The 24,525-nt window shown below is 65.3% G+C and overlaps 1 protein-coding gene across 6 annotated transcripts in view; it reads left to right on the top strand.

Moving 5' to 3' along the window:
• Positions 1-450: 450 nt before the first annotated feature.
• Positions 451-24,525, top strand: part of GPSM1 (G protein signaling modulator 1) — a 31,593-nt gene continuing 7,518 nt past the window's right edge. For 2 of the 6 annotated variants that reach the window (XM_074016006.1, XM_065529834.2), the window contains exons 1-11: positions 451-663; positions 7,923-8,144; positions 9,196-9,331; positions 10,149-10,300; positions 10,669-10,792; positions 11,077-11,192; positions 11,782-11,937; positions 12,844-12,952; positions 13,997-14,120; positions 21,664-21,734; positions 22,547-22,717. In XM_074016006.1, the coding sequence (XP_073872107.1) occupies positions 596-663; positions 7,923-8,144; positions 9,196-9,331; positions 10,149-10,300; positions 10,669-10,792; positions 11,077-11,192; positions 11,782-11,937; positions 12,844-12,952; positions 13,997-14,120; positions 21,664-21,734; positions 22,547-22,717 (1,449 nt within the window). In that variant the 5' untranslated portion in view covers positions 451-595. Of the gene's footprint in view, positions 664-7,922; positions 8,145-9,195; positions 9,332-10,148; positions 10,301-10,668; positions 10,793-11,076; positions 11,193-11,781; positions 11,938-12,843; positions 12,953-13,996; positions 14,121-15,612; positions 15,847-21,663; positions 21,735-22,540; positions 22,718-24,525 lie in introns of those variants that run through there. The other 4 variants (XM_005580435.4, XM_065529833.2, XM_074016008.1 and 1 more) reach the window with 3 other exon arrangements.

The raw sequence follows: 24,525 nt of genomic DNA, 5'->3' as shown, positions 1-24,525 counted from the left end.
ATGCTGGGGCTGCACAGAAGAGGAGGGGAGAACCCCCGAGGGGTAGGCCGCCCACCAAGGAAGGCAAGGAGGCCTCAGCAGCCCCTCCCCACGTGGACGAGGCAGGCGGCTCACCAGGCAGCCTGTGGATGAAAGGAGCCCAGAGGCCAGCACCGCGCACTGTGACCCAGGGACCCCCGCGGGCCCTCAGAAGTCCCCAGGGGACCAACAGCAAGGCCAGGCCCAGGCCCTCTCCCCTGCACTCCCTGGGGTGGGGTGGGCTGGGGCCCACACCCCCCACCCCCTCCCCGGGACTGCCGGCCTCGCGGAGCCCCTCCCCCAGCGTCCGCCCCGCCCCCCGCAGAGGGAGGCACGCGGCGGTGGCCGCCCGGTCCGCGCCCCCTCCCCGCGCGGGCGGCGGTGACATCACGGCCACGGCGGCGGGAGGGGCGGCGGCGCCCCGCGCACATCACTTCCTCGGCGCCTCCCCGGGGGAGGACGGGCGGACGAGGCGCGGACGGACAGGCGGACAGCAGGGCGGACAGCAGGGCGGGCAGAGGGCAAACGGCCACGGCGCGGGGGGCGCTCCCGGCTCCCGCTCCCGCGCCCCGGACCCATGGCGGGCCCGGCCCCGCCCGCGGCCGAAGAGCTCCCGGGCCCAGCCGCCAGGCGCCTCTACTCCAGGTAGGACGGACCGGGACCAGGGCCGGGGCCGGGGCTGGGGCTGGTGCCGGGACCGGGCCAGGCCGGGACGCGCGGGAGGCTGCAGCCGGGAACAAAGGCAGCTCCGGCGGGCGTGCAGCGTGGCTGGGGACGCGCCCCTCCCTCCGGGCCGAGCCCAGCCAGGCATGTGGCCCGCGTGGGCGTCCCCTGCAGCCCTCTTTCCCCCAAGCCAAGGGGACAGGGGTGGGGGTTGGGGGGCTGGAGGCGGGGCGGGCAGCTTCTCCAGCCTCACTCCCCTGGCACCTGGCAGGGGCACCGTGGGGAGCTTCTCTCCTAAGCCTGGCCCTGCCATGCCTGGGGCACTCAGGGGCATCATGGCCAAAGAGACCTGCTATGGATGGGGCTCTGCCCCTCACCAACCCATTGGGATCCAGCTGGGTTGGAGCCAGCCAGGTGGGTGTGTACCTGCCTGAAAAGGCACCTGCCCTCCAGGCACATTCCTGGGTGATCCCAGTGGCTGGGCTCTGTGCCCCACGCCTGTTGGCGATGACAGGGTGGCCCTGCCCCAGGTGGCATGCCTGCCTGGTGACTCCCAGTGTCCCCCTAGGGGGTGCCCTGGGCCCAGCCGGGCAGGTGCCTGGTGCCCCAAGCAAGGCTGGGTGGTGCCAGGCCTCAGGCAGAGCCACAGGAGCGTGAGGTCCAGGCAGGGGCTTGCGAATGGGTGGTAGCCGTCAGAGGCAGGCCTGGCTCCCCAGAGTGACGGACACTATGGTCCTGTGGACATCCCTAAAACCTGGTGACCTCCCTGATAGAGGTCCCAGCTGCTGACCCCTGGGGGCGCCTAGCCTGGCCCCCAAGGATTCTGTGGCCCCAGCCAAGCAGCAACCTCTGCCTAGGGCACCCAAAAGGAGGCACTGGTGGCGCTGGCAGCGGACAGAAGCCTCGCTGCCTCTGGTCTGCTCTGTGCTGTGGTCCCAGACACAGCCCCATTGTGCCGTCCTGGATGGAGCTCTGAGCCCCTAGCCTGGCTCCTGGGCCCCACGCAGGGGAGGGGCGTGAGGGCGGTTTTGCTGGCAGCTGCTGCCAGGGGCCTGCCCTAAAGGATTTTCAAGGGTTTCCTCCGCTGATCTGATCACAGCCGCATGTGCTCCAGGGCAGCTGTGCTGTGAGGGGGATGGATGGCAGCGCTGGCTGGAGTGAGTTTGAGTGTGAGTGTGTGACTATGAGAGACTGTGTGTGTGGAACTGTGAGACTGGTATCCAGGACCTTAGCCTTGGGTGAGCCCTGCACAGCTGACCACAGAGTCGGGCATTTTCCAGGCTGTGGCTGGAAGCCTGGGGTCCCCTGGGGGCATGCCAGACAGGAGCCAGCCCTGGGCAGGGGCAGTGCTCAGAGGGACCACTCAGAGAGACCCCCGGCCCAGCCTTGCATCCCCCTAAGCAGGGAGTCCAGGTGAGCTCCAGGGTTGAGCCAGGCCCAGACTTGGGGAAGCGCACCACGCCTTCCAGCAGGGTCTGTGATGAGGGCCCCGGGGAGTCTGGACCCCACCGCATGGCCACAGCCAGGTTTGGACAGGCGGTTCCTGGTCAGAGCTGACTTCAGAGGGGGTGGACATGGATGCCTAGAGGCGTCCTGGGCCAGTGGAGGCTGTGGGCTGGACGGGAGGGCCCTTTGCTGTCATGCTGGGACTGGAGAGCAAGACGTGGAAAAGACTCCTGTCTTCTGAAACCCACATGCTGGGGGCAGCCCACCTGCTGGCGTGGGCGGTGGGCACGTGGATGCCCTGCAGGTGGGTGGAATCCATTTGGGCACGCCTCGTGTGGCTGTACTGGGGTCCCTCAATGTGGATGGAGCTCCGGGTTGGCCCAAGGTCTCCTCTGCCCCGTCTAGCCCCTTCCCACACTGACATTCCTTTCTGGAGAGGGGAGTTCCAGTTTTTAAAATGGGGAACTATGCCTGGAAAACACACTGAGAGTGAAGCCCAAGAATGTGCCTGTGAGCCCACCAAGTCCCCAGAGGGGCCCTGGGTGCTGGGTCGGTGGGGACGGGGCCCTGGGTGCTGGGTCGGTGGGAACAGTTAATGCTCAGAACTCTGGCCCACTTGCCAGGGGCCCCCTGGCCCAGAGCAGGGCTTTGGGGTGAAGGGGCCTGGCAGGGACGGGCCGGTGGCTGAGGAGGCCCTGGAGAGTGGGGAAGCCCTGGGTGGTCCTCTCCTGGCCTCGCAGCTGCATTAAGGCCAGCTGAGTGCTCCCCAGGGCTGGGACGGGAGGGGGCAGTAGAGCAACTCATCTTGGGGTGACCCTGTTAGAGGTGCCCACCAAGCAGCAGCCATAAGCTCCCAGACAGGACATCCTCAGGTGCGGATTGGGCTCCCCGCAACCTCTCTGGCCACGTGGCCATGCTATCCCCCATCCTCACTGCGTCCTTCGTCCCTCCCCTGTCCCCCGTCCTGGGCACCATCCCTGGTGGGCCGCTGGGCAGCGACGGGCCCTAGGAATTCCTGGCAAGCCTGACCGCAGGTGCTTCCTACAGCTGGGTGACCTTCAGTCCCCTCTCCAGTGATTCCAGCTCCCGCCATGCTTCCAGTCCTGTCCTGCCCCTCACTCCCCCCCGCCACTGAAGGGGAGTCACTGTGGTTTTCCCTGGGGGTATCTGGCTGGAGGATGGGGCAGATAGAGCCAGCCGTGAGCAGGGTCTCTTGAGCATCTGCGCAGGGGCCAGCATGTAGGTGACAGCCCTGGGGAGAGGCAGGTGCCTATTCTGTTAGCAGGGCTGGGACTGAGGGACATGGCTGGAGGTGGTAGGAGCTGCAGTGCTGGCTTGGGAGCTGGCCTTGGTCGTGGGCACCCCAGCCACCATGGAGGGTTTGGGGGTTCAGTCTGTTGGCGGGGACTGGACAAGGGAGAGGCATTCTAGTCCCTGCCTCACTGTTTGGCCAAGCTATCTTGAAGGTGGACAAATGGCCCGGCCTGAGTAGGACCCCTGAGCCCACAAGGCCTCAGAGTGGGGAGGACAGAGCCCAGAGCCTGAAGACCCCCACCTGTCCTTGGATTCCTGCCTCTGCTCAGACCCCGTGACTGTCTCAGGGACCAGACCCGTCCCCGCCAATCCTCCACCTCTGTCGGGTTCCAGCCTCCTCATGGGCCATAGGTGGCTGGAGGAGCTGGGAGCTCAGCTGAGAAGGACGCTGGGGGTGTGGGAAGTTTGAGGAAAGGAGCCAGGCTAGGGGAGCGTGGTCCATGCCTCCCGAGCCCCATGACCTGGGGAGCGGCATCCCCCAGGCCCCGCCTGGCCTTCACCCCATTAGACCTGGGCCCCTGTTCGCACCTTGGCCAGTCGGGTGAGGGAGAGCACAGAGGGCCCGGTGGACATGGGGCTGGCATGGTGAGGACTCTGAGCCCACCTCCGCCGCCCCATGCCTGCACCGTGGGCTGGTGCCAGGGAGGCTGGGGAGGGGGTTGGAGGGGGGGTCAGGGGTGGAGCAGAGGAAGCACAGGGGCCTGGAGAAATGGGAGGGGGCCGGGGGTGTCAGGGGTGGAGCAGAGGAGGCACAGGGACCTGGAGAAATGGGAGGGGGCTGGGGGGATGGGGTGGAGCAGAGGAGGCACAGGGGCCTGGAGAAATGGGAGGGGGCGGGGGGGGTCAGGGGTGGAGCAGAGGAAGCACAGGGGCCTGGAGAAATGGGAGGGGGCCGGGGGGATCGGGGTGGAGCAGAGGAGGCACAGTGGCCTGGAGAAATGGGAGGGGGCGGGGCCGCCACTGCCCAGAATTCCAGCTTTGCGCAGCCCGGGCCAGGTCTGGGGGAAGAGGTGCTGGGCTGGGGGCACTCACATACTCTGGTGCTCCCGAGTGAGCCCAGTCCTGGGCCAGAGCAGCCTCCGCTGGGAACTGGATAAACGTTTGCAGAGGAGTTGGTGGGTGACTGGCAGAAGGGCAATGCCGCTGGTCCCAGTCCCCAGAGGAGCACGCTGGACAGGATTACCCCAGGGCTCCCCGCCCCGCTGCTGATAAGGCTGACGCAGCCTCTGAGCTGTCCTAGATCCCTTGATCCACGTCAGGGCCTGAGGAGGCCCCCGGGCACCTGCTGGAGGGCTGGCCGTCCCCCGCCGAGCTCTAAACCCACCATCCTGGAGGTCGGAGGGCAGGGAAGCCTGAGGCCAGCTCACCCGCCAGGACCCGTGGCCATGGTGGGGCGAGGGCTGGCTTGGGGGAGGAGGGCCTGGGGCCTGGCAATGCCATCTCCTGCTGTGGAGGGCCCGCCTCTGGCCCTGAGCTTGGCGGAGAAGGCCGTGTGCAAGGTGGTATATGGCGCCCCCCGCCCCCGCCCACTGCTGCTGCCGGTGGGCCTGGAGCTGTGGCTCTACGTGCAGAAGATGCGAAACCTGCAGAGGAAGAGGTGCGGCGGGCAGTGGGTGGCGTGGTCACGTGGGTGTGGGTGCCAGGGCGTGGTTGGAGGTTGTCTTGGGATGAGTGGAGGGGACACCCCACCTGGTGGCTGCATTGCCTGGATCCCAGACTGGAGGTGCAGAATGACCGAGGCCCATTCGTGCACCCTTCCCCGACTTTTAGGCCCAGGCCCTTCCCAGGCCAGAAGCCTCCTTTGCCTTGAGCCTCGAATGCTACGTCTCCGGCCGGAAGGGAGGCGGGAGGCGGCTCCCATAATCAGATCTGTGGAGCAGCAGCGTCTGGGCTCCGCAGACACCCAGGCCTCGGGCCTGAAGCCTCTCTCCTCCAACGTTGCCTGGAAGGAGGGGGCAGTAAGCCGAGTGAGACCACTTGACAAGCGGCTGGGCGGGGCAAGCGGGCCTTAATTAGGAAGCCCTGTGCGTGGCGCTGGCCGCAGGATGGGGCTTGACTGGTTGCCATGGCGACGGGGCTCCTGTGACCCACGTGGCATCCGATGGCCATTCCCAGAGGGATGGGTGAGGTGGCTGTGAGGCACCCGGCAGGTAGTGGGTGGGAGGCCCTGGCCCTGAGGTGAGAGGATCGCTTGAGCTCAGGAGTTTGAGACCAGCCTGGGCAACATAGTCAGACCCCCATCTCTACCAAAAAAAAAAGTAAGTTGGGCGTGATGGTGCAAACCTGCAGTCCCAGATGCTTGGGAGGCTGAGGCAGGAGGATGGCTTGATCCTGGGAGATGGAGGCTGCAGTGAACCAAGATCACATCACTGCACTCCAGCCCGGGTAACAGAGCAAGACTGTGTCTCTATAAAAATAATAGGCCGGGCGCGGTGGCTCAAGCCTGTAATCCCAGCACTTTGGGAGGCCGAGACGGGTGGATCACGAGGTCAGGAGATCGAGACCATCCTGGCTAACACGGTGAAACCCCGTCTCTACTAAAAAATACAAAAAACTAGCCGGGCGAGGTGGCGGGCGCCTGTAGTCCCAGCTACTCGGGAGGCTGAGGCAGGAGAATGGCGTGAACCCGGGAGGCGGAGCTTGCAGTGAGCCGAGATCTGGTCACTGCGCTCCAGCCTGGGCGACAGAGCAAGACTCCGTCTCAAAAAATAAAAATAAAAATAAAAAAATAATAATAATAATAGGGCCAGGCGTGGTGGCTGACGCCTGTAATCCCTGCACTTTGGGAGGCCGAGGTGGGTGGATCACGAGGTCAGGAGATTGCGACCATCCTGGCTAACACGGTGAAACCCCATCTCTATTAAAAAAATTAGCCAGGCGAAGTGGCGGGCACCTGTAGACCCAGCTACTCAGGAGGCTGAGGCAGGAGAATGGCGGGAACCCGCGAGGCGGAGCTTGCAGGGAGCCGAGATCAGGCCACTGCACCCCAGCCTGGGCGACAGAGCAATACTCTGTCTCAAAAAAAAAAAAAAATAGTAATAGCAAAATAAGTTTTAAAAAAGAAAAATAAAAGCAACAGAAAGCAAACAGGAGTGATGGGGCTGGCCTGCAAGCAGCCGAGGCTGAGCCCTTCCCCCACTTCTCTGAAATCAGGTCCCTCCCGGGCTCCAGGTGTGTCTGCCGCCTCCCGGGGTCCCCCCAGGCTGCTCCCTTGCTGAGTCTTGTGTGGCTCTTGCCCTCTGACCCTCGGGGGCACCCTGCAGATGGAGGCCCGCCTGCTCACACTGGGTACCCCATGGCATCTGCTGGGTGTGCCCTCTCCCCACAACCCTTCACCCAGGGCAGTGCAGCAGCCTGAGGCCCACGTGACCTGTAAGAGTAGGATGGAGGAGGACACCCAGCCCCAGGGCAGGCAGCAGGGAGGTGCAGAGCTGGGCAGCCATGGAGTGACCCCCACACTCCTCCCTGGCAGCTGAGTGCCGAGGGCAGCTCCCCAAGGCCCAGGGTGGGGTCCCTCGGTGAGCAGGGCTAGGGTGGCAGCTGACAGGTCCTTGGGGGTTGTGCAGGGCCCAGGGTGAGGGGTTTCTTCTCTGAAGTCCCTGCTCGAAGGTGGGGGACCCAGGGCCAGCCAGGGCATTGGTGTTCAGCAGAGGGACTGGTCCTTGGGGTTGGGCACCGCTCACAGGGTGGAGTTCATCTCGGGACGGGGCGCCATCCGCATCTTCCCACAGCAGCGTGGGGGGTGGTGGGCAGCACGTGGGAACAGCGGGTTCTCAGGCTCGTCCTGGCTGTCAGTGGCAAGTGCTTAGCTCTGTGGGTGGGAGACCAGGAGGACAGGGGCTGGGACTGGCTAACTGTCAGCCACACCTCCCCAGCACGGTGTCCCCTGGAGGCTTGGAGGCTGACTGAATCCCCAGGCCCCGGCTGGGAGAGCTTGGGGGTGGGGGAGGGGCTGAGATCAGATCCCCACCCCACTCGACCCCCATGTGGCCTTCACCAGCCCCCACTACCGTCTGGGAGCCTCAGTTGTTCTTGGTGGGAATTGGGGGGGGCCTCTCCCAGCAGCCGTGGTTGCTCAGGAGGATGGCGAGGGTACCTGGCCCCTGCAGCCCATACCGCTGGGATTTGGGTGAAGGCAAGGTATGGGGGCCACGCCCCCTCCAGCACCGGCCCCTGGGCCTGAGGATCTTGCTGGAGTCACAGACTCTGGCAAGTCACACCTTTGTCCCTGTGGTGTTCCTGACATTGGCCGCATAAGGGGTGGACAGGAGGTGTTGGCAGAGGCGTGCTGGCCGGGGTGCCCTTGGGCCCCACACGTGCTCCGGGCCTGTACCCCAAAGAGACACTTAGGTCTGTGAGCACAGATGTGGCGTGGACCCCAGCCCACACAGGGGCGTCCTCTGTAGTGAAGCCACGGAGGTGCCCGGGCACCGGGGCGACCTTGCCAGGAGTGGGCCATGACACCAAGTTCCTCTGCCCAGGATGGAGGCATCGTGCCTGGAGCTGGCGCTGGAGGGCGAGCGTCTGTGCAAGGCGGGCGACTTCAAGGCAGGCGTGGCCTTCTTTGAGGCCGCCGTGCAGGTGGGCACCGAGGACTTGAAGACACTGAGTGCCATCTACAGCCAGCTGGGCAACGCCTACTTCTACCTGAAGGAGCATGGCCGGGCGCTGGAGTACCACAAGCATGACCTCCTGCTGGCACGGTGAGTGGGGCGGCCCTGCTGGCGGGTGGACACTTCCTGTCCTCAGCAGTTACAGTTTGAAGAGGGGGACAGGGCGAGCAGGGTGTAAGGGAATGCAGCGGGGAAGGCCTCACCTGGAGGGCAGCCAGGGCTCCGGGACCCCCGCAGGGAGCCAGGTTTCAGCTGACAGGCGTGAGTGGGTCTGTGTGTCTGCTTGCAAGAGCCTGGGCCGTGACCCGCATGCTGTGTGTGAGCACTCATGACTATGCGTGGCCCGTCTGTGATCCTGTGTGGCTCAGAGCACCACCCTTTCCCTGGCCCCGAGCCCCGGGCCCACTCCCGGCCACTGCTCAGTGAGGTGCGATCCTGCCCTGGGGGCAGTCCCTGCTTTCCCATGGACCCCAAGCTTCCACTCACAGTCTCCTTCCTGCCCCGCGTCATCCACTCCCCAGTCTCCCCAACCCACTCCCCACCGCTTCTTGGGGTCTTGGGGTATCCAGTTGGGTCCAGCCCCCAGGCCATGCTTTGCAGGAGCACGATTCCCTTGCCTCAGCCCTGCCCAGCGCCCTCCTCCTCAGCCCTACAGCCGCCCTGACCTCCCAGCAGGGCAGAGCTTCTTGGAGCAACCCTCCCACACTGGCCAGTGAGCTCACACTTGCTCCTCAGCACCCAGCCCAGTGTCTGGTGGGCATGCAGCAAATGTCCCCCGAATGAGTTAGCAGGAAGTTAGTTCTCCACTATCAGGCCCCCCAAATCCTCCCCGGACCCTAACAGCTGCAGACCCCAGCCCCCTGCCCCAGGCCCAGGCCTGAGGTCCTGTGTATAGCTCCTGGCACCTCTGCAGCCTGTGTGATGATGGGCAGGATCCTGTGCCCCAGACCCAGCCCAGCAGAGCCCACACCCAGGGCTCTCCTCAGGCCTCACTTGCCCAGCATCACCTCAGGGGACGCAGGCTCCTGTCCACTCCACACTAGTCCCTGAGGCTCAGCTACCCCACCCCATGCTCAGCCTCCCCCGGCCCAGGGGCCTGACCAGTCCTCAGCCTGGCCCCTCACTGCTCCCTGCCGTCCAGGACCATCGGTGACCGCATGGGGGAGGCCAAGGCCAGCGGAAACCTGGGGAACACACTCAAGGTCCTGGGGCGCTTCGACGAGGCTGCCGTCTGCTGCCAGCGGCACCTGAGCATCGCCCAAGAGCAGGGAGACAAGGTGGGGGCTTGGTCCGGGGCTGGGTGCCTCCCACCCCTGCCCGGGCCTGCGTCCAGATCTGGTCGGGGCGGGCGGGTGACACACCATCATCCAGCTCCTCATGGGAGGGATGACAGGGAGGTCGGTCCCCTAGATCCCAAGTGACTCGTGAGAGTGTGGGCCCCCAAAGCGGCCCCCCCCAGCCCATGCTGACACTGCGGCCCAGGCCCTCATCTTCCACCCTCAGCTCTGCCGCCCCTCTCAGTGACCTCCCCCTGAATCAGTCCACACCCCCAGTCACTCACTCCCCGGGGGGCCCAGCGGGAGGCAGCGGGTGGTTCTGGGCTGCAGCAGTGGGAGGCCGAGCTCGATGGTGGTGGTGACAGCAGGAAGAGGGGCTCTGTCCCCGCTTGTGCTGGATCCGAGATAGGCTCTGCTGACCTCCCTCCGTGACCCTGTGAGGCGAGAAAACTGAGGCTGGAGGGACGTGACTTGCCCCCCATCACGCCAGCTGGAGGTGGCCGAGTGGGCTTGAGGCTGCAGCGTCTGGTCCCAGCTGGACCTCTCAGCCTTGGGCATCAGAGGACAGAGCTGAGGACCTGGCGCCCTGGCCACACCAATCCGCACAGGAGGGAGGGGTGGCGAGGGAGGACAGAGGCTGGCTTCCCAGGTGTCCCGTCCTCAGGCCTCCGCCCCTGCCTTAGTGTCTGTGACTCAGTGGGAGCCCCCAAGGCCCCCTGCGTCGAGGGCCGGCACAGTGAGGACACCGGCCTGCTGGCTCTGCACATCCCATGGGGGGCCGTGGAGGCACACCCCCAACCCTCCATGCTGCCCGCAGGTCGGGGAGGCGAGGGCCCTCTACAACATCGGGAACGTGTACCACGCCAAGGGCAAGCAACTGTCCTGGAACGCCGCGAATGCCACGCAGGACCCCGGGCACCTGCCGCCGGATGTCCGAGAGACCCTGTGCAAGGCCTCCGAGTTCTATGAGTGAGTGGGGCTGGGCCGGCCCTGGGACCAGGGCTGGTCTGTGCATTTCTGAGCTCCACAGACACTTCCAGACCCCCAACCCCAGGCCCACACCTCCCGGCAGCTCCCAGGGCAGTGACAGCAGGTCCGCCCAGCGCCCCCTTTCTCAGCTGCAAGCTCCTCCCCTGAGATTGCCCCTGTCTGGGACTGGGGGGACCTGACCAAGCCCTGGACCTCAGAGCTCGAGGACACTGGAGCCCACCCTAGCTACCATCTTTCCAGGGCGTGGCCCTGAGGGCCGCACGGAGGCCACTGCTCAGCTCTTCTAGCCTGGGGTGGGTGAGGACGTGGGCTGGGAGGTACACAGCTCAGAGGCACTCGGCCCCCAGGAGGAACCTGTCCCTGGTGAAGGAGCTGGGCGACCGTGCGGCGCAGGGCAGGGCCTACGGTAACCTGGGCAACACCCACTATTTGCTGGGGAACTTCACAGAGGCCACGACCTTCCACAAGGAGGTGAGCCGGGCAGGGTGACGGGGTGGAGGGGTCGGGCTGCGGCAGGGGCAGGGCTGAGCCACCCGTCTGGCGGTCCCTGAAAGCAGGGCGGGGTGGTGTGGCCCGGCAGCAGGCGCACCCCACCGAGCCCCGGCCTCATCTGCACTTGGTCCTGCGGCTCCTACCTGCTCCCCCAGACACACAGATCTCCGGCCAGCCACCTGGGCAGGGAGGCAGCCCCTGTCCACCCACATCAGGCCCCAGGGCTGCTCCATGACTGCCTGGCCTCGGGTCTGTCTCCGCAGCGCCTGGCCATTGCTAAGGAGTTTGGAGACAAGGCGGCCGAGAGGAGGGCCTACAGCAACCTGGGGAACGCCCACGTCTTCCTGGGGCGCTTCGACGTGGCTGCTGAGTACTACAAGTAGGTGGTCCCCACAATCTCCCAGGGAAACAGCAGGACAGGGGGAGCTGGATGCCACACCAAGGAGGTGCCCGCCCCAAGGTGGGAATCTGACTGCCTCCCCTTCCCTCCCCAGAAGTCAAGGTGGGGTTCTAGGCTGCCCCGGGAAGGGCAGATGGACAAAGCTCATGAGGAGGCAGGTGGTGGGGGAGCCGGCTTATGGGAGGTCTGGGCCATCTGCCTCCTGGCCTGAGCCAGAGCAGTGCCTGCCGGGTGGAGCCCGGCTGTCAGCACTGGGTCCTATACCCAGCCCTAAACTTAGCCCCATCTCAGCCTGAGCAGTGGGCACAGCAGTCCCAGGTCCTCCAGGGAGGAGTGGTGGCTCAGGGTAGTCAGGCGACTTGCCAGAGCCTGCCAGGACCGCCTGTCACCCTGGAGCCAACAGTCCGGCTCTGTGGCCATGTGAGGGTGGGGATGAAGCTGGACCCCAGAGAGGCCCCAGAGGGATTCCGGGGCAGGGGACCACTGGGCAGACTGCGTCCCCATTCTTATCTTCCACCCCTCACCCTGGAACCCTCCTCCTGGGGGCTGACCTTGCCACTGTTCACAGGAAGACGCTGCAACTGTCTCGGCAGCTCAGGGACCAGGCGGTGGAGGCGCAGGCCTGCTATAGCCTGGGCAACACGTACACGCTGCTGCAGGACTATGAGCGTGCGGCCGAGTACCACCTGCGGCACCTGCTCATTGCGCAGGAGCTGGCCGACAGGTGCGTGGCGCGGATGCGGTGGGCAGACCCGGCCCGGCCCACAGACTGAATCACCACAGCCCAGGCGAGGTGGCCGGGGTCCCATCCCCTGCTCTGCCACTGACCGTGCTGTGACCCGGGCAGGGCAGCACCGCTGTGGGGACTGAGCCAGACAGTGTGGACACAGGGCTGGCTGCTGACTCCTGGCACAAGTGGGTGGGGTCCTCCTCCCATCACTCAGTTCGCCACCCTGTTGACCCCCACCACCTGTGTATGTATGTAAATACCAGTCTCTGGACAGAGACAGGCTGGCAAACCACAGGCCCCTAAGTACTGTCCTGTGTGCAGGTCTGGGGTAAGTGGTGGCCAGAACAAGAGGCTCAGAGCCACAGGCCTGTGGCCTTTCACAGGCAGTGGAGAGGAGGAGTCTTCTGAAAGGCTGCCATGCCTGGAGGCTTAAAAGTGGCCCAGGGTTTTCCTTTGTGGGGTGGTGATGAGAATGTTCTGGAATAGACAGAGGTGCCGGTTGCACGGCATGAGTGGACAAAATGACTTGGGGGTGCCTCTGAGGGTGGAGGGAGTGCAAGGAAGCTGGCCGCCAGGGGGCGAGCGAGGCCAAGGGCCCAGAAACTGCCCACAAAGGCAGAACTGGCCACAGGCCAGGTTGCTTGGGCTCTGTGCACTAATCCTTTTAATGGGAATGAAAAAGGCAGAGCTGATTGGGTCTTCTCCTTGAAGGTGGCAGAATTTGTGGGAGGTCCTGGCTAGGGGCGTTATCCTGCCCTCCGGTCTATGCTCCTTGGACCTGGGGGCCCCGATGACCCTCGAAGCCAGGGTCATGCTGGGGCCCTGACCACCAGGGGAGGGGCTGGGGCTGGGGGCAGGCCTGGAGAGGGCGGGTATGAATCCCGTCTCCCTCTCTGGCAGAGTGGGCGAGGGCCGGGCGTGCTGGAGCCTGGGAAATGCCTACGTGTCCATGGGGCGCCCGGCGCAGGCCCTGACCTTCGCCAAGAAGCACCTGCAGATTTCCCAGGAGGTGAGCCAGGCCTGCCCCCAGGGGCCCCAGGCACTGCCCAGCCCACTCCAGACGGGCCGGGTTCACTCTGTCCCGAGCAAGCGTTTGCATGCCTGGGCCGCCCCTCATCCTTTCAGGGCCGTTGCAGCCGCCTGGTCCTTCTGAGGCCTGGTGACAAGGTGTCTACCGCACCTGGGGGTTTTTCCCGCAGCCCCCAGCTGGTGCTTTCCTGGGCAGCTGCGTCTCCTCCTCCTTGGAGAGGTTGCACAGGGTCTCTGTGGGCTCTGTCCATTAGCACCCTCCTACTGTGGTCAGGGCGGAACATCACAGATGAACTCTGGGCCTCCCAGCTCCTGGCTTGTCCTTACATCACTCACTCCCACGCCACCTCCCTCTGCACACCCTGAGTCTGTTCATGCTAAAGATGGTGCCAGCCCCTACTGACCACCATAGCCCCGTGTGGGAGGTGGCCGGGTGGGGAGGCCTGCAGGTGCCCAGGTGAGGGTGGAGAGGGGCAGGCATGCAAAGGTCAGCAGAGCCCTTGTCTGGAGAGCTTCTCCACTGGCAGCCAGGAGGCAGCCCCCGTGTCCCTCTGAGTGCAGGCTACAGCCTCCAGGGCCCTCCAGGGCTCCATGTGGCAGTGCCTCCCGTGCCATGTCACTCTCTCTTCTGCTTGACTTAAGCAAACAGTGCCTGAGAAATGTGGATGTTCCTGGGCGGGTCCCACGGAGCCTCGGCGCACAAGGGCTGAGAGAGGTGCAGCCGGGCGGGGCCGGGCTTCTCGCGCACCAGAGGGCACAGGCCTGGCTGCCTGGGACCCCGTGCATCTCTGGGGTGGGACTAGGGGCTGTTGAGGACCTGTAGGGCCACCTCACCCAGGGACAGAGCCCCAGACTCCACCTCCGGGTCCGCAGTGAGTCCTGGTTCCCTCAGGCCCAGGGGTCAGTGACCAGTTCAGGTCACTGAGGTGGTCAGGGACAGGTGTACTGGGGGCCATTGAGGTCCCCTTGGAGCCCACAGCAGGGCCCCCGGCCACACTTGCCCGCTCCGTCCCGCTCACTGCAGATCGGGGACCGCCATGGGGAGCTCACGGCCCGCATGAACGTGGCACAGCTGCAGCTGGTGCTCGGCCGCCTAACCAGCCCAGCAGCCTCAGAGAAGCCTGACCTGGCCGGCTATGAGGCCCAGGGTGAGTGCCAGGGTTGTGGGGGGGGTCTTGCTCCCCACAGGCACAGACCGGATCGGGAGCTGGGGAGGGGTGGGATAGAGGCCAGGCCAGCATGGCTGAGGTGGCAGCCGCCAGAAAATGGCCCTGCAAGCCAGTTCTTGTTGGCCTCAGGGACAGCACAGGCCTGAGGTTCACTCTGAGCCCCTCCCACCCTCGTCCTGGGTGGCGCCGCAGGGCTGCTGGCTGAAGGACAGGAGGTGGTCACCTACTGCCCGGCTGGCTGCTCCGGGGCCTCCACTCCCCACCTGCCCCTGGAGCACTTGGTGCAGGGAGGGCTTCTGTCCTCAGACCCAGGTGGGAGAGGGCCGCTGGGAGGCAAGAGGGCATCAGCCAGAGGGCTGGGCTGGGCTGGGGGAGCCCCATGTGCCTGGGGCGGTAATCAGGCAAGGCCCAAGGCCAGGCGAGGCCACCGTGGTGACCTCATTCATGTACCACTGGTTGTGCCATGCTGGTCAGCAGTGCTGCACACGGGTCAGAGCATCCCCCACAAAGCGAATAGACTAATAGGTGCCGGGGGTGGTGCCAGGTTGGGCTGGCTTCCTGAGGTGGCTGGCAGTGGGTGAGGGGCAGGTCTAGGGGGAGCAACTGCCCCACCCATGTGTCCCCAACCCCCGAGGGTCTTGAGTTTGCCAGGAGTTGAGCCCCAGCCCCCGAGAAGGGATGCCTGCCTCCCAGAACGTACCTGGTGCCCCCCAGGCCTGCTGAGGACCAGGCTGGGAATACCAGGCTTGGATGTGGTGCTGGGCTGCCAGAGTTTCTTTTTCTTATTTTACTTTTAATAATTAAATGTTTTTATAGAGATAGGGCCTCGCTATGTTGCCCAGGCCAGTGTCAAACTCCCAGCCTCAAGCGATCCTCCCATCTCGGCCTCCCGAAGTGATGGGATTATAGGTGTGAGCCACCGTGCCCAGCCATCCCCTGGGTTTTTGTGCCATGGTGCTCATGGATTTCTGACGATGACCTCTCCTGGGAAATTGGGGGTGCATGTCAGCCACCACAGAGGCCGAGGACAGAGGAAGGAGCAGAGGCTCTGGGGCCCTCAGCGAGCCCGTGGGACCAGGTGCTGTTACCGATGGCGGTGGGTGGGGTATGGGCTGGAATGTGCCCCCCCGGGATATCCAGGCCTATATCTACCCGTGGCCTGGGTTTCTTAAGAGTGGGGGGCTCTGCAGAGAGCTCCTGAGGCACCCCTAGTGCCCCTCCTTTGTCCCTGGCTCGGCACTGCCACCATCTGGGACCCCAGCAGCAACTAGGGGCAGGGCTGGGAGCAGATCTGAAAAGGCTCTTCGGAGGCTGCGGCTCCGGGTCCTCCCAACGTTTTCTTTCTTGGAGCCAAGGAAAAGGGGGGCCGGAGTGGGAGGACGCTGGAACAAAGCAGCTTCTGTCCCTCCTGGCTCCGCTGTGCCTCCCCGAGTGCGGGACCCCTTCCAGCCGGCCCGATGCCTCCTCCCCCAGGGCTGGGGAAGGGTCCGCCTCCCTGCCCAGGGCAGCCCTGCAGCCTGCCTGGGGCCGCCGCCCCGATGCCGCTGCGGGAGGCAGGCTGCACCCCTAGAGTCTGGGCGGCCCTCGGGGAGACCCCCGTTCAGCTGAGCCTGGCAGGGACAGAGCCTTGAGGCCGGAAGTCTGGACTCGGCGCTGCGGGTTTGGGGCGCCACGGAAGGACCCACGCAGCCTCCCCATTCTGCAGGTGCGGAACGCGGGGTGGATCTGCGAGCAGAAGGAGGGAAGTGGGGTGCAGAGACACGCTAGAGCCTGGCCCGTGCGGAGGGGGTGCCGGGGGCTGGGGGCACAGGAGGGCTCTGCCCAGCGGGGTGTGGGCGGGGCGGGGGCGGGGAGGAGGAAGTCGCCTGGGGGCGGGGCTTCAGCTCGCCGGGGACGTGGTGGGGAGTGGCCTTGCTGTTGTGGGCGTGTCCATGGGCGGTGGGCGTGGCAGAGGCTGGTGGGTTTGGTGCCCGGTTGATAAACACGAGGAGACTTAATGTGCGGCTGGAGGACAAAGAATCTTGACGCGGCTTAGTCAGCGTATTAATCTCACCGCCCTCTGCCGGCCCCTCCCCAGCCAGCAGAGAAGCCCCAGACGTGTGTCTGGGGGGCACCTCCCTGCCAGCTGCTGCCCTTGTCCAGCTTCTCTGGGTGTGCGGCCTCTATGAGACCCTGACGGCAACCAGCCCCCGCCTCCCTGGCCAGAGGGCACAGGCCCGGGCCTCCCACACTTGCTCTTGGGCTGCCCTACCCCTCACCCCAGCAAGGGTGCCAGGTACGATGGAGTTTCTGCTGCCGCTCTTGATGCGGGCAGCATAATTGGCATGTTAGGAGGAGGGAGCCAGCCCTGAACCCTACAGGACCTCCCCCTGCCCGTAGCCCGTCTCCGATGGCCCTGCCTGTCCCACAGGGTGTGCGACTGCCCTCGGCCCTGCTGACCGTGCTCGACAGCCCTTCACCCTCTGGACCCTGCTCAGGGCATCGTGAGCATGGTACACAGGAGTTCCCGGGGGAGCATGCCATCAGCCTCCCTGGGAGAAGTCCCCTGAACATCCCGACGGGTGGCCTTGGGGTCAGGGATGTGCCTGGCATGACATCCCTTGCAGTTTAGGCTGTGGGCTCCCGCCCTGGCCAGCTGATTGTGACTTGACCCACTTGTGCCTCAGTGTCCCCATCTAGGAAACAGACCCACCAGTAGTGCTGGGAACAGAACTTGGCAGGGGTGAGAGGCCAGCAAGCCTGAGAGCCCAGAAACCTGTTACGTTCGGGCCCTGGGTGGGCGAGGCAGGCGTGACTGCAGCACGGTCCTCCTGTTCCAGCAGCCCAGTGGCCTTTGGGCAGTCGCAGGGATGGAGGATGCACCCTCTCTGTGCGCCTAAGAGGGCCCAGAGGGGACAGTGTGTGAGAAATGGCACACAGGGTCCTGTACGCAGCAGATACACAGTAAATGCCCGCCGCTCGGTCACCAGGCCCCTGCCGTGTGCCAGGCACTGCTGGGGCCCTCACTGGTACCGAGAGTGCTGAACTGCGTCCAGGGAACCGATAGGTGAGGAAAGGGCAGCCTGGGAGCGAGCCAGATGGGATGAGCTTTGGGAGAAAGAAAAGCCCAGCAGGGGAGGTATGGATAGGAACAGGGAACAGGGGAGGCAGGCTGCAGCAGCTTCGGGAGGTGACCGTCATGGTCCGTTCCGACTGCCCTCACAAAGCACCGCAGGCCGGGGCAGCAGCAGTAGACATTTCCTCCTCACGGCTCTGGAGGCCACAAGGCCAGGGTTGGGGTGCCATGTGCTTGGGCGCTGGCGAGGGTCCTCTTCCTGACTGGCAGACGGCACTTTCTCGCTGTGTCCTCACATAGCAGAGAGAGGGAGGAAGAAGGGGGAGCTTGAGAACACTGGTGGCTTCTCCTAAGGCCACTCGTCATTATGGGGCTCCATCCTCATGACCTCCTGTAAACCTCAGGACCTCCTAACACCATCCCATGGGGAGTTAGGGCTTTGATGATGACACTCCAGCAAAGACTGGAGGTCAGAGAGAAGTGAGCCGCAAGCTTAGACGGAGGAACAGCAGTCTGGGCAGAGGGAACAGCTTGTGCAAAGGGCCTGAGGCAGGGGCCAGCCTGGTGGGAGGAGGGACAGCGGGGAGACTGTCTGGAGCTGATAGAACAAGGAGAGGGCCTTGGCCGAAGAAGGGAGGGCCTTGTGGGCCCTTGAGATCCCGTCTCCAGTGGGGCGGGGCCCTTAGGACCCAGCAGAGGAGGGGCAAGGCCTACGCCAGCCCTTACCACCCCCTTTCTTGGAGAGGGGACTTACGGGCAAGGCTGGGGCAGCAGGCAGGTGAGGGGCAGGTGATCCGGCTGCAGGGAAGTGAGGGGGGGAGGGACTCTGGGTCTGCAGTGAGGCAGGGGCTGCCTGGATTTCAGACCAGAGGTGGGTGTAAAGGAACAGTGGGCAGCTGAAAATCGGGGTTGCTGAGGTCTGAGCCAAGCCGGCAGGGGGTGCTGCCCTGAGGGGTCAGGCAGGCACAGGGGGCACTGAGATGCTCGGGGGGCTTGAGTCGGCCATGGCACATTGTCGAGCTGGGTGAGGACAGAAATGATGACAGTGTGACGGTCAGCGTCGGGTGGCCCTGGGGCGGTGCTGGGAGAAGTTTCCAAACGTTGCGCTCGTAGGCGGGAGAGACAGGAAGCCAAGCCAGTGGGCCGGGCCTGTCTGGACAGCTCAGCCAAGGGCGCTGGACTCACACTCAATGCCTCGGCCGACTCTGCAGACAGAGGATGCATTGAGCCGGGCGCAGCAGGCCTTCCGCTCACCATCCGTGCGTGGCTATGAGGGCGCCCGCCATGGAGCCAGACGCTGGCTGTGTCTCAGAAGGGCATTTCAGCCACTGCTCCAGCCAGGGCCCATCCATGCAGCGTCCTGGTGGAGGGCCAGGCCTGGCAGAAGCAGCTGTGCTGGACCCAGGACCTGGAGGATGCATTGGGGAAACCAAGTCAGGCCCCAGTGGCATTGGGGGGCAGCGGAGGGAGAGCCAGGCTCTCAGGGAGTGCACACTGGGAGATGGAGTGGGGCTCTCGCTGGGTGTGGTAAGTGAAGGGACTGCCCCAGCAGACGTGCCCCTCTGTCATTTCCATGGTGTGGGGAGCAGACCCCGAACTGTGTGGGGTCAGGAGCTGTCCTCAGAGCGACCTTGCTAGTCTGGGTGGGGGTGGGCAGCTGGCAGCCCTTCAGAGAACAGGACACCGGCCCCAGCCCCATTCTGTCCCATTCAGGCTGCACCACCCGAGGCTGGGGCGGCTCCACCACCTGAGGCTGGGGCGGCTCCACTTCAGTGCCTGGCCAGATCCTGAATGTGCCAAAGCTAACCTTGATCCCACTGACCACTGTGACCACAGGGCGGGGCTGGGAGCCCTGCCTGGGGCGTTCGTGTTGCCAGTGGGAGGCGCAGTGGACGGCCCCAGGTCCCAGCGTCCTGCTCAGGCCCTGATGGGCCCCAGGTGAGCCTCTGGCTGCACACGTTTCCATCTCAGGCCTCTGGAGAGCAGGAGCTCAGGGTGTGTCCTCGGAGCCCGGAGGCCAGGCCAGGGAAGTGCACAGCCCATACTCGGCCAGCTCCCATTCCCTGCCCAGCTCTCATGAAGCCCTAGGCATTCGCCGTGGGCTGGTCTGGGGCCAGCGGGCTGGAGGTGGAGGACAGCCTGGGCCCCCAAGTCCTCAGCTCCCTCTGCTCCTGTCCCCTTCCCCCCAGCCGCGTTTAGGATGCTCGCTGTTTAAACAGGTCACATGGACAGGCTCGGGAAGGGACTTCTATAGCAGCCAGGCCTGGCCAGAGGCTCCCGTGTGCCCCATAGGTAGCACCTCGCTGTCCGCCAGGCGCCTTCTTGGCCGTCTGAAGCCCCCAGCGCATCCTCATCGCTGCCGTTCACTAAGTGGGGGCAGGATCCCCTTCCCAGTGCGGGGTGGAGGCTTGGATTCCATTCGGTGGCACAGTACTCAGAGAGCAGCCCTCCAGCAAGACCCAGGCCTGTTCTCATCCCCAGCGTGGGCCTGTAAGGGAGACCCTGAAAGACCCTGACACTCTGGCCCATTTCCTCCCTTCCTCGTGGTCGGGGCCAGGCTCATATTTAAATCAGGGCCACGCTGAGGCTGGGGTCAGGGGGATGTTGGCTGAGTGACCCAGCTGTGCAGGTGAGGCTGGGAGGGGCTGTGTGTGCAGTCCAGTGCCTGAAATGACTGAGTGACTGGCCGCCTGAGCCGGCTCTCTCTATCTGTGGATGTTGCGTTCCCCGGCAGGGCCCAGAACCCAGGGCTAACGGTGGGGTCCAGGTGCACCTGAGGCTCCGGCACCCTGCGTGGCCATTCATGCTAACTTTGACGAGTGCCCCAGCCCTGGTGGCTGTGCCCCCTGATGCAGTAGGGCCTGGACGGGGTAAGGGCGTGTCTGGGACTGCCCTCCACGTCTGCCTGGTGCAGGCAGCCACCAAGCAGCTTCGCTTTAGGAGCTGAGCTCCTCGGGGGATGAGCACAGAGCGGCACTGCCCCACCCGGCCCATCCCTGCCGGCCCAGTCTGATGATAGGGCACTGAGCTCTGAGGCGTAGTAATGGGGCCAAGTCTGCTGGTCTGCAGGTGCCAGGACTGGATTCTCAGAGTGCCCACTGATGTCAGGGCTGGCTCTGGCCCCGCCCTCGGACTCACACCGGGTGTGCGCGGGGCCCCCGGGCACAGCCCGTATCCAGCGTGTCTGCGGGTGGAGGGGCACTTGGTTCCCAGGAAGACTGGGTAAGGGTGGGCGTGGGGGTGTGGGAGCTGTGGGCGAGCGGGGAGGAGGGCCGGGGTCCTCCCAGCTGCGAGAGGCTCCCTGGGGATGTGCCGGGTGTTGGGACAGCAGACAGGGTCCTCAGTGCCAGCCTCGTTCCGCCGTCGTCCCCTCTGCCTGGAACATTCTGCTACCTTTTCCACAGTGGCCGTGCCCCCGTCCATCCCGCCACCTCCTCAGGGAAGCGCCCGCAGACCCTGGCTCTCAGCCACGGCATCAGGCCTTCCCACAGCGCTTCTCGCCTGGTTGGGGATGTTCCCCACATCCCGGATTCCATCCCATTTTTCCGTTGGCCACCTCATTTCTGGTCTGCCAGGTCTGTTGTGTCCTGAATCTGGGTCCCTGTGAGTGCTCCGGGAATGGCTGGACTGAGGTAGGGCCACTCTGCCAAACTCCCAAATCCTTTCGGACCCCTCAGGGCTGAGTGACACCCGCCTCTGCCTGGGCCGTGTTAGGACAGAGGCTTGGAGGTAGGCCTGGCTGTGGGGCTGCCGGGGGGCCCAGGACAGGCACTGGTGGCTCCGCTGAGTCTGTATCTGGCCAGAGTTGGGTCAGGCAGCTGCGCCCCACCACCCCACTGTGGCTAGAGGAGATGGGGGTCGTTTGGGTGGAGACACGGCCAGTAGGGTGAGCCCAGGGCCAGGAGGGATGGACAGGAGCCTGGGGAAGGTCCCACGGCAGAGCTGGTCTGGGGGACTCATCTGAGGCCTTTGCCTCCCCCGCCCTGGCCTGGACTGCCGCAGTGAGCTGGGGGTGGACCCAGAGGCCCGCCCCACCTGCCTCTGGGGCACAGCATGACGCACCCTCAGGAGGGGCATTGGGTGGCCTCACAGAGGTGGCCGAGGGCCACAGGGGCCACCGGAAAGGGGTCCAGGCAGGAGGAGCAGCAGGAGTTGACGCCGGGAGGCCCTGTGCGTGGCGGGGGAGAGGCCTGTCCAGAGCCAGGCCCTTCCAGGACGGGGGAGCCAAAGCCCGACCCCACCTGGCCCCACCCAGGGTGCGCCCCGTCTCGACGCCCGTCCCCTTTGACTGACAGTACACTCGGGGAGATGCAGAGGGACACTCAGACATGGCACTCGCCTCCACAAGGGGGGCTAGCTGTCACAAAGCCACGGCCGGGTTGGTCCTGGGCCCCTGGAGACTCTGGCCTGGCCCACCTGGTGCGAGGTGCCGGGGGGTGCAGGCTGACCGGGTCCCTCTGTCCTCAGGAGCCAGACCCAAGAGGACGCAGAGGCTGAGCGCGGAGACCTGGGACCTGCTGAGACTCCCCCTGGAGCGGGTGAGCCAGGGACACACGGGGCCGATGTCAGCACAGCCGCTGCCAGAGCACGGGCACCGGGGTTAATGAGGCAGAGCCACCACCACCCACCTCAGCCCGTCTGCTGGGGGATAAATGTACCCTCCTGCACAGGCCCATCTGCCACCTGCTCACCCATGTCCCTCAGCGTCTGGCCAGCTGCGCCCCAGGCGAGGCGTGGTCCTCACACATTTCAGGCCCCCATGCTCCACCCAGCCGCTATGTCACTGCACCCTCGGGACCCACAGACAGGGACACCCACTCCTGCCTGCTCCCTACCCTCTCGGACTCTGCACCCGAAGTGGGGACAGCTGCTCCAGGTGCAGACACCAGCTGGGGTTCAGCAAACACAGACGGACAGATTCGGGGACTGCCTGGCGTAGGGCCCTGGGCTGACCCTGTGCCTGCCGGCAGTGGGTGCTGTGTGGCCTGGGCTGGCAGCCTGACCTCTCTGAGCCTCTGGTTCCTCTGGTGTGGCCTGTGTTCAGTTGTGGATGGCCGTCAGGGTTCTGCTGTGGGGACAAGGCCCAAGGACGCCCATAGTCACTGTCATTGCCGGTGTAAGCCGGCCAACATTTACGGGGGTCACTGGCCCTCAAGCGCCCCACCCTGCCTCTCCCGGCCCCAGCCAAGGCCCCACAGCCCCAGTCCTCTTCTCCTCCCTGGGGACTGAGTACCTACTGTGCGCGTCCATGAAATGGAGGCGGCCTGGCCTTCCCTTCAGGGTCCTGGGATGGGGACATTGGTTCACAATCGCCCAGGACATGCACAGCCTTACCCCTCCCCAGGAGCAGAATGGAGACAGCCACCACGCAGGGGACTGGCGGGGGCCCAGCAGGGACTCGCTCCCCATCCCCGTGAGGAGCAGGAAGTACCAGGAAGGCCCGGACGCTGAGAGGAGGCCCCGGGAGGGCAGCCACTCCCCGCTGGACAGCGCCGACGTCCGGGTGCATGTGCCACCCACGGTAGGCGTCTTTGACAGCAGAGCCAGGCTGAGCGGGAGGAGAGCTTGGCAACGGCGCCCCAGCTCCACTGCCAGCCAACGGGCCGGGCCGGGCCAGGCCCGGGCACTCCGGGGAGGCAGGGGTCCCTCCGTGGTGCACCTGGTGCAGTGCTGTCCTGGGAACCCGGGCAGGGGCTCTGGGCAGGGCTGAGGGTTCAGCATTGTGGTCACACCCGGCCTCAGAGGCCCTGGCCACCGAGGAGCCTCCTGGGCACTCTGGGCTGGGCTCTTCTGCAGGGAAGGCCCCGCCTCTCTTTGGGCCCCAGTTTCCATCTCGTTCACCAGTTGGGGGCTGGCTCTTCCAAGCCTTCAGGTGGCCTCTGTCTCTGACCCCAGCCCCCGCCCTCCTTCGTTGGAACCCTCCAGACCCAGCCGCTAGTCGCAGGAGCGTGTCCCTGAAAGGGACTGGCTGCCTCCACTGTGAGAGCTGGGCTGCACAGATGCCCTGATGGGGTGCCCCTTCCTGAGGCGGCTCTTGGAGGCTCTGGCCAGTGAGGTCAAGCCTGTGAACCCTAGCAGGGCCTCGGAGGGGTGGACGAAGCCATTGTAATCCCTGGGGGAATCCGGGGATCTCTGAAACCTGGCGGGGGTCCCTGAGTAGAGGGGCCTGAGGGGCACCCAAGGGGCAGGTGGGAAGCCCCAAGCCACGCCCATGGTTAGGTCCTGGTGTGGAAGTACCTGCAGTTCCTGCCAGGTCAAGGTGCTGGGGCCTCTCCTTGTCAGTGCAGTGGCCGGGGCAGGACCAATGGTGAATGGGGTCGTGGAGGGGATGCAGCTGAGTGGCCTTTGCATGGCTGCCGAGCCCCTGGTAAGGGGACAGCAAGGGGCTAGGTCCACCCAGGGTTCCTCCTGGTCAGGGGCTGGGAGGCCCCACCCTGCCCAACCCCACCTGGGCTCAGGGTCATGAGTGGAGCAGAGGGTCACAGCCCAGCAAGCAGCAGCAGTGCAGCCTGGGGGCCGCCTGGGTCCTCAGGCCTAGCCAGGAGCCCCCCGGCATTGCTGCGGCACACACAAGTGGAGGGAGGGGTGGGGCGATTGCAATGACTGCCAAGTGTATGGGTGGATGGACGGGGACAGACAGACCGGTGGTCAGACTCGGGGACGGCGGACGGACGGGGGACAGACAGACCGGTGGTCAGACTCGGGGATGACGGGGGACAGGCCGGGCCTGTGCCTGGCAGGTGTCAGCTGTGCCAGGGCCACTCCAGCCACGGGGGAGCTGGTTGGTGTTCAGGGGCATAGATGGGCCGAGTCCAGGTTCAGAGGTCAGTCTGGAGCTCCCCCGTGCAGAACAGCTGGGTCCAAACCACTAGAAACAGTCTGAAACTGTTCCTCCGTGGGCACCCACCTGCAGAGGGGTATGGGTTCCAGGGTGGGATTCGCAGCCCCCCGAGGCTGCCCGAGCCCATCCTGCCCACCAGCAGGGTGCAGCCTCCCCTCCCCTCATTCAGCCTCAGCACTGCCCAACCATCTGGGCTGCTTCCATCAGTCCACTGACGGGAGAGGTGCGGAGGGAAGGGTACCCAGGGAGCACCTGGTCAGGCCTTCCTGGTGGTCCTGGTGATCCCCCAACCTCCCTGGGCCTGGAGGGAGGAGCAGGACTGGGACCCAGACACCTGCTCTGTCCACAGCTGGCTCTGCCCACCACATCTGGGTTGCCAAGGAAGGAGCGGGAGGCTGGCAGCGTGTGTGGGGCAGGCCAGCGTCAGCCGGCCTCAGGGACAGATGGCTTTCTAGAAAGCAGAGCCTCTGAGGGCTTCCGGGCTTCAC

This window comes from Macaca fascicularis, chromosome 15 (genome assembly GCF_037993035.2).
Source record: "Macaca fascicularis isolate 582-1 chromosome 15, T2T-MFA8v1.1".
In the NCBI taxonomy this organism is placed as follows: domain Eukaryota; kingdom Metazoa; phylum Chordata; class Mammalia; order Primates; family Cercopithecidae; genus Macaca; species Macaca fascicularis.
The sequence above is the reverse complement of the archived record's forward strand: the minus strand, read 5'-3'. Positions and strand labels throughout refer to the sequence as shown.